At 38.1% G+C, this 19107-nt stretch overlaps 1 protein-coding gene across 2 annotated transcripts in view; it reads left to right on the forward strand.

Moving 5' to 3' along the window:
- Positions 1-19107, forward strand: part of UTRN (utrophin) — a 583870-nt gene that overhangs the window by 224773 nt on the left and 339990 nt on the right. Inside the window, exon 1 of one of the 2 annotated variants that reach the window (XM_063443107.1) lies at positions 6576-7199. The exons of the other annotated variant lie outside the window; for it this stretch is intronic. Coding sequence (XP_063299177.1) covers positions 7056-7199 — 144 coding nt within the window. The 5' untranslated portion in view covers positions 6576-7055. Of the gene's footprint in view, positions 1-6575; positions 7200-19107 lie in introns of those variants that run through there. 2 annotated transcript variants of the gene reach the window in all.

The following is a 19107-nucleotide window of genomic DNA, read 5'->3' on the forward strand; positions in this document are numbered from 1 at the left end:
TTCAGCAAAGTCTCCCGAGTAAAACAGTACCCCCCATGTACAGGTTTTATGGTGTCTTGGAAAGTTATAGGGTTAAATATAGTGCTAGCAAATTAAATTCCCTATACTTTCGGCATGGGTTGTCAGGCAGGTCCCGCTAATTGTAATTAATTAGGATACCTAATTATGTAAAATTATTACATAAATATATGTGTAGAATTAATATATGTATATATATACATATGTGTATATATACGTATATATATATATAATTTTTTAAAATATTTTTATTTATATATAGGTATATATATAGTGATATATACGTATATATTTATGTATATAGATATATATATTATGATATATATATTATTTTGTTCTACGTGTATTTTGATATAAATATATATATTAATATCACAATACAGTTAGAACGAAATAACACATCTATATATTTTTTAATTATTTATTTTAAAATATTTTTTTAATTTTATTTTTTACGTATTTACATATTTTTTTATATTATATATAAATATATATATATAACAATAATTATATATATATTTGATCAGTATCAGTCTACGTGTAATTTGATATTAATATATATATATATATATATATATATATATTAATATTTAAATACACGTCGTGTATGTGTAAATGTGTGTGTGTGTATGTGTATATATTTATATACTTAGATCATATATATATAATATATATGATCTAAGTATATCTTATTTGTAACTGTAATTTTTTTTAACTAATATTTTATTTTATTTTATTTTAGGACAGGGGGGCAATGACAGTGTCAGCCAGTGATTTCACATCACTGGCTGACACAGGATCAGTGATCACAGTGACTGCCTGTCACTGTGATCACCTCCTGCAGATTGGGTAATTGACCACAGGGGGGAGTGCCTGGGTGGTACAAGCACTCCCCCCTTCCAATCTGCAGGGGGATCACTGTGCCAGTTACATGTGTCAGCCAATAGGCTGACACATGTAACACTGATCGCAGTGACAGGCTGTCACTGCGATCAGAGAGCTCTGAGATCGCAGTGACAGCCTGTCACTGCGATCAGAGAGCTCTGAGATCGCAGTGACAGCCTGTCACTGCGATCTCAGACTTCGCAGATCGCGGTCACTGACCCCAGGGGGACTGCCTGGGGGGCCAGGTAAGTCCCCTGACCGCGATCTGCAGAAAGGGAACGCCGCCGGCCGCATGTGTCAGCCGATTTGAAATCGGCTGACACATGCTGAATACTGGTCGCAGTGACAGCCTGTCACTGCGATCAGAGACTGCAGATCGCGGTCACCGGCCACAGGGGGGGTTGCCTGGGGGGCCAGGCATCCCCCCCGACCGCGATCTGCAGCGGGCGATTAGCGCCGGCCACGTGGGCGGCCATTATGGCGAGGACGTAATATTACGCCCGCCGGCGTTTAGAGCCGGTTCCTGCAGGGCGTAATATTACGTCCTCCGGACTTTAGGGGTTAAATGGGGTGCTGCTGGGGACCATATTATACAATAAACAATACACAAGATCCAGCGCACTCTCCTATCTACTAAACAGCAACTTCAATGTTGACAGATTTTATTAGTTTTTAAAAGGTTTTATTTAAAAACACCTTATCTAGGCAAAAAATAATGGGGATTTAGTTATGTATATATATATACACGTCGCGTGTGCTTGTGCTTTAGGGTGCACACCCTAATGCAATAGGCTGCGCACGCCTATGGTATGAGTATGAGTATCAGTAGAGTATGAGTATCAGTAGAGTATGAGTATCAGTAGAGTATGAGTATCAGTAGAGTATGAGTATCAGTATCAGTAGAGTATCAGTAGAGTATCAGTATCGGTAGAGTATCAGTATCGGTAGCGTATGAGTATCGGTAGCGTATGAGTATCGGTAGAGTATGAGTATCGGTAGAGTATGAGTATCGGTAGAGTATGAGTATCGGTAGAGTATGAGTATCGGTAGAGTATGAGTATCGGTAGAGTATGAGTATCGGTAGAGTATGAGTATCGGTAGAGTATGAGTATCGGTAGAGTATCTGTATCGGTAGAGTATCTGTATCGGTAGAGTATCTGTATCGGTAGAGTATCTGTATCAGTAGAGTATCTGTAGAGTATGAGTATCAGTACAGTATCAGTAGAGTATCCATATCAGTATGAGTATGAGTATCAGTATCAGTATCAGTAGAGTATCCTTATCAGTAGAGTATCGGTAGAGTATCAGTATCAGTAGAATCGAATATCTATAATATACCCTACAAACCAGGTTTCTCTAACTCCTACCCGTCATGTTTGTACAGGTGTCTTACCCCAGATTGCTATACAAACACCACTGGAGGTCTCTTTGTCAGACATCAGTTGCACTTTATGGGGTTACTTTTTTGGATATCCCAAATTAATAAAAAAAAAAAATACGATGCACCACCTTAACAAGGACACATCAAGTTTAAATAGCTACAAATTTGCATGTTTATATTTAATATTTTATCAGTACATGAATTCTGCATCCTATGTGTAGGGGCTTCAGAGCATGTGTGAGCTGGAGATACTGGTTCCAGCAATTGTTTTATTCTGGTCTTAAGTCAGTGAGCCGTCACTGTGAAATAAAAAGGGGCATATAATATCAACAAAAATTTTACTGACACCATTTTGGTGCTAGGGTACGTTGAATTCCTTTATAACTTTAGCTAAAAATGCTAATGCGATCTATTACTGAAACCGCTTGGCTTAGGAGCTTACCCTACTGAAAACCATGTTTGTGATAATTTTGGAGTGATACTGTTTTGTAGGATTTATTTATTGTTCTAGACATTGAGGATTGGTGGAAAGCAGTGTGTACTGTGAGATTGAATCAAGTGTGGGAAGCAAGATAGGCCTTTAAGACTTATGGAAATATACCGTAAGTATGAATTTATTAATTTAAGGGTAACAAATTGGGCTTTTTCAATTGATTGGTTATATATGTACATGTTGCCCTAGCCCAATATATATATATACTTTTTATGTGCCTAAAAATAGTACATTCATCCTCATTAGTGCTAAATGAACATAGTGTCTCTGGAAGAGTAGCAGCAGCCCCATTCGTTCAGAAAAGCCCAAAGCAGACACAATGTTAATGTTTCCTTTTCATTTATTGCATGTTTCGTTCATTATTTATTGAAATTACCGTATCTTTTTTTAATCTTATTTATTGCTTCCTGGCCACTGATCCATCCAAAATTCATCGCTTGTCATGACCAGAAAATGGGTAGAGCCTGTTGGGAATGGGAGGCTAAATCACGTTGTTCAGAGAAGAAGGGTTTAGTAATCTTCAGCCAAAGAGCCTGTAAGAGTTCCCACTTACTTAGAGCTCTGACTGAGGCCCAAATAGAGAAGTACGAGAGTTCATCTTTTTATTTTCACTTAACTTTATTCTGAAACAGAAACACAAGTGACTTTTTAAATATTTTCTTTAAACATCCCTTTAAATGGGAGCAGAATCCATTCCATATAATTGTAACCTTTTCTACATGATAGTTGGGTAATTAAACAGATCAACTTGAACAGAGTTTGTTCAGGCTGGTCATGCAATTCAAACCCCAGTAACATGTTGCTGACTTCTTGTGACACAGAGAGTTAATCAGTTCAAAAGGAAATGAAGATAGATATTTAAATGTTGGCACAAAGTCACCAGCGGAGCTGGGAATACACCATACTAGGAGCAATATGTGTCTGAGACTGACTCAGCACACTGCTCTGTGCTTATTAAGTGCTCTCTCGATGTATGTCTTTACACTAAGCAAGCTGCTGGCTTTATTTTAGGCATTATTGAAGCATCCCTTGCGCTGGATGAATGGTGTCTCATATTGAAACCTGTGGCTATAGCTGGTAATCTATGTAAAAGCACGGTATGTAAGCAGTAGTACATATCTACAGAGAGTATTAAGAAGCCATCATGTACTTTTGAAAATATAGAGCGTGTTCTTCTTCTATTGCAGTATTTTAACTTTATCTCCCATACCAATTTCATGCAAAAAATTAGTGTGTCTCATGGCTGGAGTATGGAGACAATTTCACATGCTGCTGGCGTTTCTAAAGACTCACCAAACACTATTTTATTTGATCATCTAAATAATGTTTCCTTTCAAAATAAGCACCTTCCAGTAATCTCCTGTCCGGTGGGGCAGTCCTGATTTGGTACCCCCATTTAGAAAAAGTGCCCACAATGCTGGGGGAAGGCATGTTTTTAAATATTACCGTGTTACACAAGCCCAAAGCAGGGAATTATCACAGTACTTTGCGCATGGACAGCACTGGGTGGCTGGCTAGCAAGGCTTCTGTTCTTCTTCAAACGCTGCACTGAAGCCCCCATTTTTTTTAATGTGCCTACTGCCACATGATGCTTATTGAATAAGTGGTGCGCACTCACGCTGCAACCACTCCCTCCCAAAGGAGACATATTAGTACTAGGCCATGTGACAGGTCAGTAATAGGTTATATACCATGTCAGTGTTAAGTTTGAACTAAGAGCTGCATATTTGGATAAATAATTTGCATCATTTAAATAAAGATAAAAAAGTCATCAAATCATCTAATTACCTTAGCCAGCTGGACTGGTATTTGGATGTGATTACACCCAGTTCACTGTATTACTCAAGCTCTTGATTATTTACATACAGTCTAAGCACTGTGGTCATACGCTGACATAAGCAGTTATGTAATTCTAAGATATGCCGGGGCTTTTGACTCAAAATGTCATGTTTAGTTACCCAGAACTCCCATTGCCTTAATTCTGAAAGTACTCATGGCTTAGCTGTCCCTTGTCCAATCTTATTAGCTTGAGAGCCTTTGCTTTTCCCTGCTCTGCTTCATAATGTGGCTGCTTTCTGAGTAATTCCCTCTTAACACATTGCTGTCAGTATGGGAGCATTCCTGTTCAGCAAGAGCATTCAAAGGCAATGATGGCTAACTTTGACATTAAACATGTTTGCAATTTACAATTCCCATCATGCTTAGGCAGTCTTTAAGCTGGCTGAGCATCATGGGAATTAATGTTTGCATATATCTGCCGCTCCAATACCAACCATCAACGCAGTGAAGCTACAGTTCCTCCCAAATGAAAAATTATACAGGTGTTAAATGTGGTGAAAGACAGACTATTGCCTTTAAAATATATATTCTCCAGCCCACCTCCATCTCCCCCCAAAAATACATTGTACTACCTGGCTTAGAGCAGAATCCTACATTTACTTTGTGGTACACTGAAATATTATGTAAATTGTAGTTACATCCCGTTTTGCTATATCATGGTTTGGATTTCCAGTGATGCAGAGTCTGAAGACCAATATAAACTTCACTTTATCAGAGCTCTCGACAGTACAATAGCCTTAAGATATTAGCTGTCTCACAGCTTTCTGAGTCAGTGACAAAATGTGAAGTGTGAGTGGAAAATTGCATATCTCCCAACTGCCCCAGATCTGATGGGACAATCCTGATTTGCGACCCCTATGTTTTTCTCTTGTCTGCAACATTTGGGTAATGCCAGAGAAAAATCCCCATAAATCATAGCATCAGTATATAGCTTGCAGCTGTATAAGGCTACTCAGAATGGTACACCCCTTATAAACTGCAAAAAAACAAACAAAAACCAAATCCTGTACAGTTACATTCTCTTGTAACAAAACAGCATGGCTCTGGGTTGACGTCTTGGCCCCATTCCCTTATTGCTCCAGGGAGTGTTCCTCTTGTGAAATATTTAATAATTTTCTGAACCTTAAAATATGATGATGACACATATAGATGATGCTGGAGCTGTAGGGTTCCCTGGTTTGAGTTTCAAGCTATTTAATAGGAAATTTGGAATGAGCGAAGACCCCTAGCAGAATTGTGACCACAAAACCACACTGCAGAGGGTTTTTTTTTGTTTTTTTTTAATGTACAACTGTTTCTGTGTTTGCACAGTGAATAATGAATTAATAATCTGAGTGAATATTAAGAATGGAAGCTTTATTTTTAGCAACAGTAAGCACTGTGTTAAGATTGATTTGCTGCAAGACCTGGCTGGTGGTAACCTAAATCCAGCACTGGAATAGCCTTGTCGTCCTGTGTAATAAATAAATATATATATATATATATACTTATATATACAGAGATATATACACAGAAAGATAGATATGTAGGTAGGTACATAGATAGGTTCATAGAGAGAGAGAGAGAGTCAGGCAGACATTAGACATATAAATAGATTTGGAAAATGTGAAGATGTAATATACTTAATATATATGTAGATTTGATATTCAGTTTATTTGAATGTATAGATAGACACAAATATTTAGTAGGGAGAGCAAGTTACAAACAACTTTTTATGTGACTAAATACGTAAGATCAGAAAATCTGCATACAATCTTTGTTTCTGTTTAATGTGTACTTCTTTTTACAATTTGTGAGACAATCCCTCATCCTTTTGTGCTCCCCTGTCTTGTGTGTGATTAATTAGCATTTAGCGTAGGGCTGATGGAATTAGAGCAGCTATCCCTCAGTTCTCCTCTGAAGATTTGTAAGAGTCTGTTTTTCACTGTGGTGGAACTGCATTCAGTCAGAGACAGGCTGAGACAGAGAGGAACGAACATCCTTCAGAAGAAGGGTGCTAACATTTACCATTCTCTGCCCTTCATGTAGAAATCAGCAATGTGGTGTTCACTGCTCTTGTATATCCATCATCTCTTCTCCAGGGACAGACCCCTAAATGTCTTGCAATTTTAAGGCTTCTATTCTTAAAGTCGTCTCCTATTGTATGGTCTAACACAAGGATAGGCAGCGTTTAGCTGAAGCAGCTTGCTGCTGGATGCCTTGGTCTCAGCATGGAATGTGTGATTCTCTCTGGAGCTGCCTTGCAAGGATCTTGATTCAAAGAAATTAAACTTAGGGGATGCTATCCTCTGCTGCGTTCCCGTACACTGTGGGTTTTCGTCTCAGTAAAGCTTTTTTGTTTTTTTTCGTCTTCTTCTTCTTTGGAAACGAGCATGCTCAGACAACTGGCAAATGGTTATCCAGTGACCATGAGGGAATGATTGCTGATTTTCATTTATAATGCAAATTCTGAGGTGCCTGAAGAAGTGTGGCAAACTTAAAATGATGGCTGTGGTGAGATCATCTCTGCAGAAAGTTGTTGTCTTGTTGCATCACTTGCAAAGGATGGCGGTGTCTTCTCCACGCTACCAGAAATTGTGCAAGGTGAGTTGGTGAAGGCAGTTTCATAACTATTTAGGGTCACCCCCACCCCCATACTGTCTAGCAGTTTAATCCCTTAAAAAGTAAAAAAAGTTTTTCTTTCAAGAAATGTTAGCGATTTGATATTCACCTCTTCTAAATTTCAGTTAAACCTGTGACAACATAATAATATGAGTTTCACCTCAAAGTGTTATTTTAATTTACCTTTTTCTACATACCCGGTGTCTGTAAATGTATGTATGTAAAATATATAATTTTTTTTAAATTAATAACTTTATTTACAGCATAGAATCATATATACATTTGGATATTATACATACCCAGTATTCTATTTTGTCCCCAAATAAACAAACAAGCAAACCAGTAATCATCATGCTTTTTTAAATTTATTTTTTAATTTAATTTGGGTAGTGGAAAATGAAATCGGACAGGTCATTTCACTGCAGAGTCGTGAAAGAGTTAATAAACAGAATTTTTTCCGCTCAAATCTGATGCTCTTGACATGTTTAGCTTTGACCAGCAATGAAAGGGTTACCGATGCCAGCACATTATAAAACGTCAGCAGTTGTTATTCTGCATGAAATATGTTATTTAGAACAAAAACTTCATTAAACTCACACTTTAACAGTCTACCTTGCAAAGTACAATGCAATGGCTTTGCTAAAGTTTTTTGATACATAGATACTGAAGTAATAGGATTTGTATGATTTTTTTTATATAATAGGATTTTATATATATTTTATATATATATATATATATATATATATATATATATATATATATATATACACAAATGTATTTTGCTTGCTCTCTGTAATGCATTTATACAATCCGCTGGGATGTTGGGTGCTAGTGTCATCAATCTGTGTATGACGTCAGTAATTTAGTTTGAGTTTTGCTGCCATTAGACATGTTGTTATCATTCTATGGCAGACAATGTCCATCCCAGTTTGATGGATGATTTAAATGTGCTCACTGACTGCAGATCATTCATTTGTTGTACCCTGGCCCAGTGCTAATATTGGCTTGTTCTAACCAAAATTGTGTTAGTATTTTTATTATTGGTTAGAGGTTGTCTGCACCACTGTGAACCACTATTATAGAATAGGCTGCAATTGCAGTGTGTTCCAAGCCTTTTTTTACAGAATTTTAATCTCTGTCTCTAGACAGTTTTTCTGTGGCTTTATACGTGCTGATTAAATAGCTTCTGGTTAATATTGTATGAAAACTAGCTTTGCATCAATTGCTGTATTGTGAGTTTGTTAATATTCATGAACCCAAAGTAACCAAAATACAAGCCCATTTATAAAGGAACACACACTGTAAACATGAAAATAATCTAAGAATACAGGCGCCTGGCTGCAAAAGCCTCCTGGGTTTTATTGAATACCTCTTTCCTGGTCCTAGTGTTTACATGAATTTCTCACACACGTGGAGATGCAAAACCTGTTTTAACTGCTTGAAAGCCGCTGGAAGGCCCAAAGCATTGTACAGCTATGAGTTGTGCACATCCCTGCCACCCAAAGGCAAATTTAGAAGAGAAAAGAGAAAAACCTTATACAGAATACATCTGAAACTTAATAAAAGTAGTTATTGCTTGTGTCTGTCTCATTGCAGACACCTGCTATACACCTTGTACAATGTACAGTACAGCTCAACAGTTAACCTTTCTTGGATGCAAAAAAAGTTATCCCATACAGGTGGGCATATGTGTTTAACAAGATCTCACTAGATATCAGAGAAAGGCAATGTTACACACACGCCAGATATTTTAGACAACATCTGCCCTGATGCTTTGCCAGCATTATGGATGCAAGAGTATTATGGGAGATGTAGTTCACAACCCTGTTGCTGGAGAGTCCTCTCATGGTCTTTGGCCAGCCTGTTCTTCTACAGCATCAGTAATTCCACTTCTGACCCATGTTAACCTTTGTTAATCGCTTATTAGCTGCAAAGCATTGTGTGAAGTAAAATGCCACATCCACATTGGTTTATAAATACTCCCATTCAACTTATTGCTTCAGCAACTTTGTAATTCACGTGGCACCTCTAGGTTATGAGTTTAGGTTGGTTACAAGTTGATAAAGTAATTTCCCTATCTCCTATGGCCAATTAGCAGCCATACACCTGTTGATATGCATCATTAGAACGTAATTATAATTGTATTATGAGATACACAATAGCTGTGAAATGACCAATTAGGATTTCCTCATTTTGGCTGTCATTTTTTAATTCATTGGCAGCTTTTTTTTTTTATCATTTGTCTCTTCACATTAACTGTTTGTGCTAGAGAATCCTGGCTGCATAACAACCCTGAATGTTTGTTGAATTTTATTTTTAAAAATTCTAGTTTCATTATGTCTCACTTCAAGTGGAGCTTCACATTAATTTCTCAAGCACTTGATGCTTCTTAAGCATTGTCTTCACCACAGGATCAACGCTTTCCAATTAGCAAGACAATATATGAAGAGGTTTCTGTTCAAATTAGTGAGAAGTAGCCTCTGTCTAATATAAGTACTTTCATAAAGGCAATACTCAAGACTTCGCAAATCTTGCTCATCTTCAAATAGCATACATTTTTGCTTAGAAATATTTTGTTTGATATTAGAAAGAAAGAAATCTACATTCCATTGTGATTTGCATGTAGTAGAAGATAGTGGTTTAATTCCTAATGCATAGGTTGAGATAGGCAAACTGTTTGCTTGCTGTGCATCATGATAGTCACAGTCCATAGTTCATGGTGTGTTAGAGGCTGCCTGTCCTTGATGTAAGTTTTATTTTGAGTGTTCTTGAACCGTTGATGAAACATCTAATTTGATTATTAAATGGTTTTGCTCCATTTTTAGTGACCTACTCCATTGCACTGCCCCAAAATTAGAGCTGTTCTCTGATTCAGACTAGGTTCTTTTTGTTCCCAGTTAAACATCGCCCGTGCAAGATACACTTTTTTCTTAAACTGATATTTGGATTTCTGAACAATTCTTTAAAAAAGTTTTGTGATAACTAAGGATTCATGTAACACAAGTTCACAGAACATCTTTGTGGTTTCTGTATCTCTTCTTTTCTTCATTGTAAGAATGGTCAGAAGCAACGCATTCTCCCAAATATACACCTTGACATTAGCTACAGTGTCATAACTCATTTTATCCTGCTTTCACCGGATTGAATTGGCCTAGTCATTCAGCCTTGACAGGGGTTTCAAATTGTCAAAATAGTAATCGTGAAAAGAACTAGAGATGTTTTTTTTTTTTTTTCTCTGTTCTTTGCTATACCTTTGTATATATTTCTTATAAGTGCAGATCTTTGTGCCTGTGTTTTACCATGTTATTGCTCTGGCAAGCATTGTTTAAAGGCACACCTCATAACCACTGAAACATGCTGTAGTGCTTATGGTACCAAGATTCCCATGTGCTGTACACTTGTAACCTTCCCAAATGTTTAGGAATGGTTTGACACTTACCTCACTGTGTTGGGCATCCGCGTTCCTTCCGGTTTGAATTGATAATATGGATGATTTTATCAGACCAACTCAGACTGGAATGACATCAGGCACCTGACACAGCAAGGTAAGTGCCAAACCGTTTTCAGACCTTTGACAGATTAATGTTAGATGGCGTCCATGAATTTGTCGCACCATAACCACTACATTATTCTGTAGTGATCATGATGCCTAGATTGTCCTTTTTAATATAGGCTTGTGCAGTTCAGAATTCACCTGATAGAGTCTAATGGTCTAGAAATCAGTGTTCCATAATTTTATTAAGACATGCTGTGCTAATTCAGAACCTGTTGAGTATTTTAAAAAAGTTGGTCATTTCAGGACTGTTGGTTCTGTGCAGATACAGTATTTCACACAAAAAAAGTTAATTTGTAACTTGCATAAATATTCTCTGTGAAATGAATAACTATAAAAAGGAACTGAACTAAAATACATCACAGAAGAAAGTAATCTTATGGTTTGTAGGCAATCCATCTTTTGTTTCCATAGTGCTTCTGCAAACTGCAGTGCCACATATTTTCCAGGAGGTGTCGCTGGAAGGCAGTACCTATTATAGGATCTGCTTTGAAGAGATAAAATAATAAGTAACTACAGATCATTGTTCTAATTCTCTTGCATTGTTATTGTTGTTTGTGGGGGTTTTGTGTGTTTACGTTCTTTTTTTTATTGTGTGCTCACAGGCGACTGTAGATTAATTTGAACCCCTTCTATCTATGGATACAACGTGTCTTTTATTGCTATTCGTCGAGCGTCTTTAACTGGCAATGTATAGTTAATGGTGAGAACCTTGCATTTCCGCTGTCAGTGTAACTTTACAGGAATTAAAAAGATAGCGAAGGCATTGAATGTTCCTATAAACATAGCTTGCAAGTTCAGAGTTTAAGGAACAGTTGTTACACTACCTGGACGAGGCAGAAAAAGGAAGCTATAAATGGCTTCATCTATATTTCTGAGAAGGCAAGTTTTGAAAAACCTTTGTGTGACTGCAAAAGACCTGCAGTAAGACTTGGTGGCAACAGGCACTGAGTTTTCAGTGAGCACAGTAAGGTGCGTACTAAACTTAGAAGGTTTCTAGGCTAGAACTCCAAGGCATCATTGGACCTTCCAACAAGACAATGATCCCATGCATATCTCAATTTTCACAAAGGCATGGTTGTAGAAGAAGTCGTGGGAAATTCTACAAAAAAATTCTATGGAAAATTCAAGTCAGCTGACTTGAACCCCATAGAAAATGTCTGGTGGGATTTGTAGAAGGTGGTTGCAACCCAAGAATATTACTGAACTGGAGGTCATTGCTCATGAACAATGGGCTAAGATTCCTCGGGAACCCTACTAGAAGATGGTGTCTGGCTATGCATCTTGTTTGCAGCAGATCATAACAGCAAAAGGGTGCTCTACTAAGTACTAAAGATGCTTACCATGAAAAGGTTGAATAATTTTAAGACTGGATAAGTCATTATAAGTTGCTTTTCAAGTTGACTTTGGAAAAACCACTTGAAGCATTCGTTGTTAAGCCATTTTTGTTTTATTAGTTCATTGCAAACAGCTGGAAGTCTGTAAATGTTTACAATAATCCTGATTTTCAATCATTTTGATTGCAACTGTAGGTATTGGTCCTGTAAAATACACTATTTCTTGGTTTTTAATAGGTACATTTGACATGGCTGTGAGAACTGGAAGAGACTTTTATTCTGTTTTAATGCCATTGGATCACTATATGATTGAAAAGACATCACATTCTGCATTTGAGACCTTATTTTAACCTTCTGGAAAGGGACATATTTATGATAGACTATACTCTGCAGTAATTTTTATCCTTGCTGTCTGCCATTTTCATTCATATATCATGCGTTGCTTGAAGCACAATACAGATTTAAAGGCTAGGGAGTTTGGTTCTAATGCATTAGACTATCACTGCCAGTGTCACATGACAAATGCTCTCTGTCCCAAACATGATGCATTCGATTTTTATTACTTCTCAATGAACTGCTAGTCATCGGCACAAAGTCACTTTGAAGATGATCAGTAGTATTGGCATCACATATAGAATTTTCTGTTGTCAAATACAAATCGTATCCTTACTTAGTACTTGTCATAATTCTTACAGTTTCCAAGGATTATCAGGTTTGATTATTAAGCAAAGTGTAATTACTTGGATAATATTTAATGTAACAGTAGCATAGGGTACTCAAGTACATTCTTTAAAAAGTAAGGAATAATAAGGACAATATATATGTTGTAAAATTATCTTTAATCCGTATTAATCATGATTAGGATTTGGCAAATCTCTATTTCTTTGCATTATATATAGTTGTCTCCTTGGAAACTATTAATTCTTATTTATACCGTGTCATTTAAAATTGCACAGTCTATAAGAAGAGGCCTAAAGTAGGTCAAAAACATGTCCTCCACTTCACATCCAGCCTGTAGTGCTGACACGAGGTAGGAGAAATGCATGGATTCAACATATTCTGACCCTACCTTCTGCGTGTTGCATCAGAACATCCAAAATCAAGATTCTTTAGTATTATAATCTGTAGTTGCCTTGTTTTGGTGATCGTATAAAATGATCTTCCTGTTCTAAACTGACAGGAGTGAAATAATCTCACCCTTTTCAGCTGTAGCCCAGCTTCTTTTAGTGCCATATGTGATGTGGCTTCCGGTATGTTGTTCTGCCAACACGGCTGTAAAGAGTGGCTATTTAAGTCTGGCCATAGTTTATGAATTAGAATCTCAGGAGATTGATTGATATTGAATATGTATAACTGTCCCTTATTCAATGAACTAATTTTTTGCTGAACAACACCTACATCTCTTAACCATGTCTATACGTTATTTATTCTAGGGGTTTATTTATGAAACACTGAACAATAGTGAATGGCAAAATTTATGTTTCAATAGCTGATTTGGAAAAGTACTCCAGCCCAGCTACAATCCCCGCTTTCATATTTTAGCCCAAATGTTTCAATTCACTAGAATTTGGTGTTTGGTGAATAAACCCTACTGCGTTGCTGCCACAAAATCCAGTGTTTGTTTAAAGAGCAGATTTTGTTCCTAATACAGAGCCAGCTGACTGTTTACAGACACGTTATACAGTTTCAGACAGTATATGTTTCAGATTTCCCATTTTTCTTCTACATCTGAAGTCGAGTGGCTTTGGATATTATTGACATTTCTTTATAAAACGGGGCATGTTTCTCTCCTCAAGTATGTAAATATGAGGATAGCTAAACATATGTGAGTAGGATGAAAAAAAGGGAAAACTGCAGTGTTTAATTACAAATCTCACTGTTCACTTCACCTGAAAGGGCTGACAGCCAGATAAGATGAGCTTTTCTTCACACCATCTTTTAATAAGAGCTGTGTCGTGCCTGAGTGTATAAAGACAGTTCATTCCTTGACGCGGGAGATCTTAACAGCTGTCACTGATACAGTACATGTTTGCTAATTTTCAGCAGAAGAATGACAGGGCTTCCTATTCCCAATGGAATGGGCTGGCAAACGAAGTTAGTGGAACACTCCTTTTAGCTCGCAGATACTAACGCATTAGTTTGTGCATAATTTATGGAGAGAGGAAATTAGGAACTGGGTGCTTTTTAAGGCACATAAAACTGTGAGCATAATCTAACATGCTTGCAGGCAATGAATCCCCATTGGGGCTTCTTCAGGTAGATAGGCGGGTGAATATGTGTTAATCTTCTAGATAATTACCTCCATTTTTGACAGCTTGGTTTTTGCTATCGTTAGATTATTTATTTTGTACCTCAGGGCTGAGGTGATACATTTATTATTTAATTCTTTTTCTTTTCCATCTTTCATCACAAAGTAGGTCATCTTTAGAAAACATTTGAACAAACGTGTAAAAGTGTACCGTAGCTACAAAACAATGCGCAATTAGTATATGTACTGAAGTGATTGACATTAAAACTCTTCGCGGCAGAGCAGCTCCATCATAAACAATCGATGAAGTAAAAACTAGGAGGGATGTCATTTTGGGAGTAACGATTCCAGTGATATTGTCAGTTTTCTTACATTTTACACAGATGTTTTATGTTTCATGTTATTAGAATATTTAATAATTGCCTTTTTTAATATTCAGAGAGATCTGAAATAAACTTGATTCACTAAACAGTGAGTTGAGAAGTTTGCTAAATGCATGTCAAAATAGTTACCCTGGGAAAAAAATATATATTGTTAACTCTACTATTGTGATGTTCCGCAACTGACTACTATTTGAATAGACCCTATTAGTGATGTCGCAAACATAAAATTTTCGGTTCACGAACGCCGAACGCGAACTTCTGCAAATGTTCGCGAACGGGCGAACCGGGTGAACCACCATAGACTTCAATGGGCAGGCGAATTTTAAAACCCACAGGGACTCTTTCTGGCCACAATAGTGATGGAAAAGTTGTTTCAAGAGGACTAACACCTCGACTGTGGCATGCCGGAGGGGGATCCATGGCAAAACTCCCATGGAAAATTACATAGTTGATGCAGAGTCTGGTTTTAATCCATAAACGGCATAAATCACCTAACATTCCTAAATTGTTTGGAATAACGTGCTTTAAAACATCAGGTATGATGTTGTATCGATCAGGTAGTGTAAGGGTTACGCCCGCTTCACAGTGACAGACCAAACTCCCCGTTTAACGCACCGCAAACAACCGCAAACAGTCCATTTGCACAACCGCAAACTCCCCATTTGCACGAGGTTGGATACCAAGCTAGCCATGTCCTGTTCCTTGTCCTCACTGATGTCATTGAAGGTCTCTTCCTCCACCCAGCCACGTACAACACCAAGGGTCCCCCGAAAGGTGACAACAAGCCCCCTGTATTTTTTTTTTTTTAATGTACACTACTGTTACACCAGATATGAGTTGCACTGGTGTGACACTGTGCCCTGGCAGGCCCTGAATCGCACACGTGTGAAGGAAACTGACTGCTATTATTTAACAGTCAAATTTCTAGTTTTTTTTTAAATGTACACTACTGTTACACCAGATATGAGTTGCACTGGTGTGACACGCGTGAAGGAAACTGACTGCTATTATTTCACAGTCCAAAAAGTTTTTTTTTTTTTTAAATGCAAGCTATTGTGACACCAGTGAGTGAGTGGTGGCACTGGGCAAGTGGGCACAGTATACGCTTTGAGCCTGACACACACGCTGGCAGGCAGGCAACTGCAATTAGATTACACAGGAAAAAAAGAAAAAAGCAGACTGATGTTCTAGCCCTAAAAAGGGCTTTTTGGGGTGCTGTCCTTACAACAGAGATCAGATGAGTCCTTCAGGACTGTAGTGGACACTGAATGCACTAGCCTAGCTATCAATTTCCCTATTAAATAAGCAGGAGCACACTGTCCCTCCTCTCACTAAGAATGCAGCTTCAGAATGAATGTAAAATGGATGCTGTCCAGGAGGTGGGAGGGTCTGGGAGGGAGGGTCTGCTGCTGATTGGCTGGAATGTGTCTGCTGACTGTGAGGTACAGGGTCAAAGTTTCCTCAATGATGATGAATAGGGGGCGGACCGAACATCGCATATGTTCGCCATCAATGGCGAACGCGAGCAAGCTATGTTCGCCAGGAACTATTCGCTAGCGAACCGTTCGGGACATCACTAGACCCTATAAATGCTTTCTGCTAAAATTGCTTCCTTCAGTAATAGTATAAGATCTATTTCTAAGATGTAGCTCACTAAAAAAATAAATAAATAAAACAGAGGAATAAAAAGTGACTATTAAAATACAAATATTCTAGATGTTTTCCAAACTGTAATTTTGGCATTTAATTTTGCTGTGGATATTAAACTCACAGCAGATCACTAATTAGCAAACAAACTCATTGGTGTTGTTGGCATACTACTACACATAGTTAATTTAGTTGAAATATACATGCACATCTGTTGCTGCTAGTGCTTCCACGTAATATACTTTGTTAAATTACCTCTATAGCCACCCAGACCACTTCAGCTTAATGAAGTGGTCTGGGTGCCTGGTCCATCTAGGATTAACCCTTTCTGCTGTAATGTTTACCTATGGGTTAATCCAGACTCTAGTGGCTGTCTCATTGACAGCCGCTAGAGGCGCTTCCGCGCTTCTCACTGTGATTTTCACAATGAGAAGATACCAGCGTCCATAGGAAAGCATTGAAAATGCTTTCCTATGGACTGGCTGAATGCGCGCGCGGCATTGCGCCGAGGGAGCCCGGCGGTGGAGAAAAAGAAAGGGATTAACCCCTTCCTCCCCCTAGAGCCCGGCGGGAGGGGGACCCTAAGGGTGGGGGGGACCTAGAGACCCTATAGTGCCAGGAAAACGAGTATGTTTTCCTGCCACTATAGTGGTCCTTTAACACCTTAAGGACACATGACATGTGTGACATGTCATGATTCCCTTTTATTCCAGAAGTTTGGTCCTTAAGGGGTTAATGTATGAAGCAAGGCTAGGAGGAGGCGGGCTGGTCTCTGACATACACTCCATCACTGATGGCCGTGTTGTAGTCATAACCTATACCATAACCATCTTGTGCAACAGGAAATCCAGTGTATAATGTTGAAATCAACCACAGCTTTAAAATTTGTGCGCAATATTATTTAGTAGTATTCATCTCAAACTAAATTGATGGATCATATTCAGTTCATATTGAACTGTTTCCAAGATCTGTTTTTGATGGAACAGGTTCCCAAAAAGTGCTGCGGCAATAACTGTTGCCCATAATGTTAAACAAAATGTGATGATACCCACATGCCCTTTTATTCCTTTCATCTAAATATCAAGTTTTCTGCAGCAGTCTTGTTTTTGTAAACTGAAATGATCCTGTGTTTCTAATAGGATATGAAGGAACTGAATATGAATTGAATCCTCTGCATGCTACTGCTTCATTGATTTTATTTAGGCCTTTATTGTTGAATACATAATCAACAGACCATTGTCTTTAAAATTGGTTGTCAGATCATTTCAGTGTTTCATTGGTTTTATATTGATGTATATATAGCTGATCCGCTCTTTTTTGTTCTAAATCACTATAATCCACAATTCACTGTGAATAGAGACCATTTTCTTTTTTGTCAGTCCATGAAATGTATTAATAAAAAGAAATAGCAGATGTGACTGGCACTAACTGAAAATGATACAAACGCATTTTACATCACTTGTCTCGATAAGTATGTCACCAGTATGAATTTCAGAGTGTTCCAAATGTTTAAATCATAGGGTCACCAGATGGTGATAATCAAGCTTAAAATACTATACATGCTTAGCTGTTTGACTCTATATTTTGCATAGTTTAACCATTAGTTCAGTGTTTCAAGCGGGCCATATACATATTATTATTTATCTTGAAAAGAAAAGAATGATACATGTCTGCATTAAAGAAACACTTCAAACAGCTAAAGCACTTTAGCTTGCTGAAGTGCTTTATGTGTGAAGAGTGTCCTCTTTTTTCATTTTACAAAAAGTTCAGATTTAAATAGAAATTGGCACTTTTATGTATTACCCTTGTTATGCACTCCTGGCTATCAATCAGATAACAGGTCACGTTACTTCCTAATTTGGTTAGCTCAGTGGAGCTGAACTCGGAGGCAGGAAATTACCCAGACCTGCCTTGCATAGACTTCTCAGTGAGCTGCATTGGGAAGTTTGTAATTGGACAGTCACAGAAAGACTGGGCTGGGGAAGATGGGGAGGGCTTCCAAAGGCTTAAAGGACCACTATAGGCACCCAGACCACTTCAGCTCAATGAAGTGGTCTGAATGCCACGTCCCCCTAGTTTTAACCCTGCAGCTAAAAACAGAGAAACTGCTATGTTTACATTGCAGGGTTAATCCATCCTCTAGTGGCTGTCTCCCTGACAGCCACTAGAGGCCGCTTTCGCAATTCTCAGTGAGTACTGAAATGAGCACTGAAATTACGCTGGACGTCCTCATGGAGTCCCGCATCAAATAAGATCCCCATAGGAAAGCATTGAGTAATGGTTTCCTATGAGCGGGTTTGAATGCATGCAAGCCTCTGGCCGCGCATGCGCATTCAGCTCCACTCAGGAGCTGATGGCGGCAGGGGGAGGAGAGGTCACCAGTGCTGAGGGAGCCCAGCACCTGATTAAGGTAAGTGGCTGAAGGGGAGAGGGGACCTATTAACCCTATAGTGCCAGGAAAACAGGTTTGTTTTCCTGGCACTATAGGATCCCTTTAAGACAAGAGATCTGCAGGTTTTGCTAACTGTTTTTAAATATATGATTTCTCCTAGCTCAGTTATTATTTTTATTATTGTGGCACAACAAAATTGGAGAAAATCTTAATTCGAGATCACATCTTAATTTGAGGCAGACCATTTTCTAATCCATACATATTATTGGCAAGTTTATTGATATGAGCTTAGCATCTGTAAGTAGAAACAAACTTCAGATCAGCACACGC

The sequence above is a fragment of the Pelobates fuscus genome, chromosome 2 (assembly GCF_036172605.1).
Source record: "Pelobates fuscus isolate aPelFus1 chromosome 2, aPelFus1.pri, whole genome shotgun sequence".
In the NCBI taxonomy this organism is placed as follows: Eukaryota; Metazoa; Chordata; class Amphibia; order Anura; family Pelobatidae; genus Pelobates; species Pelobates fuscus.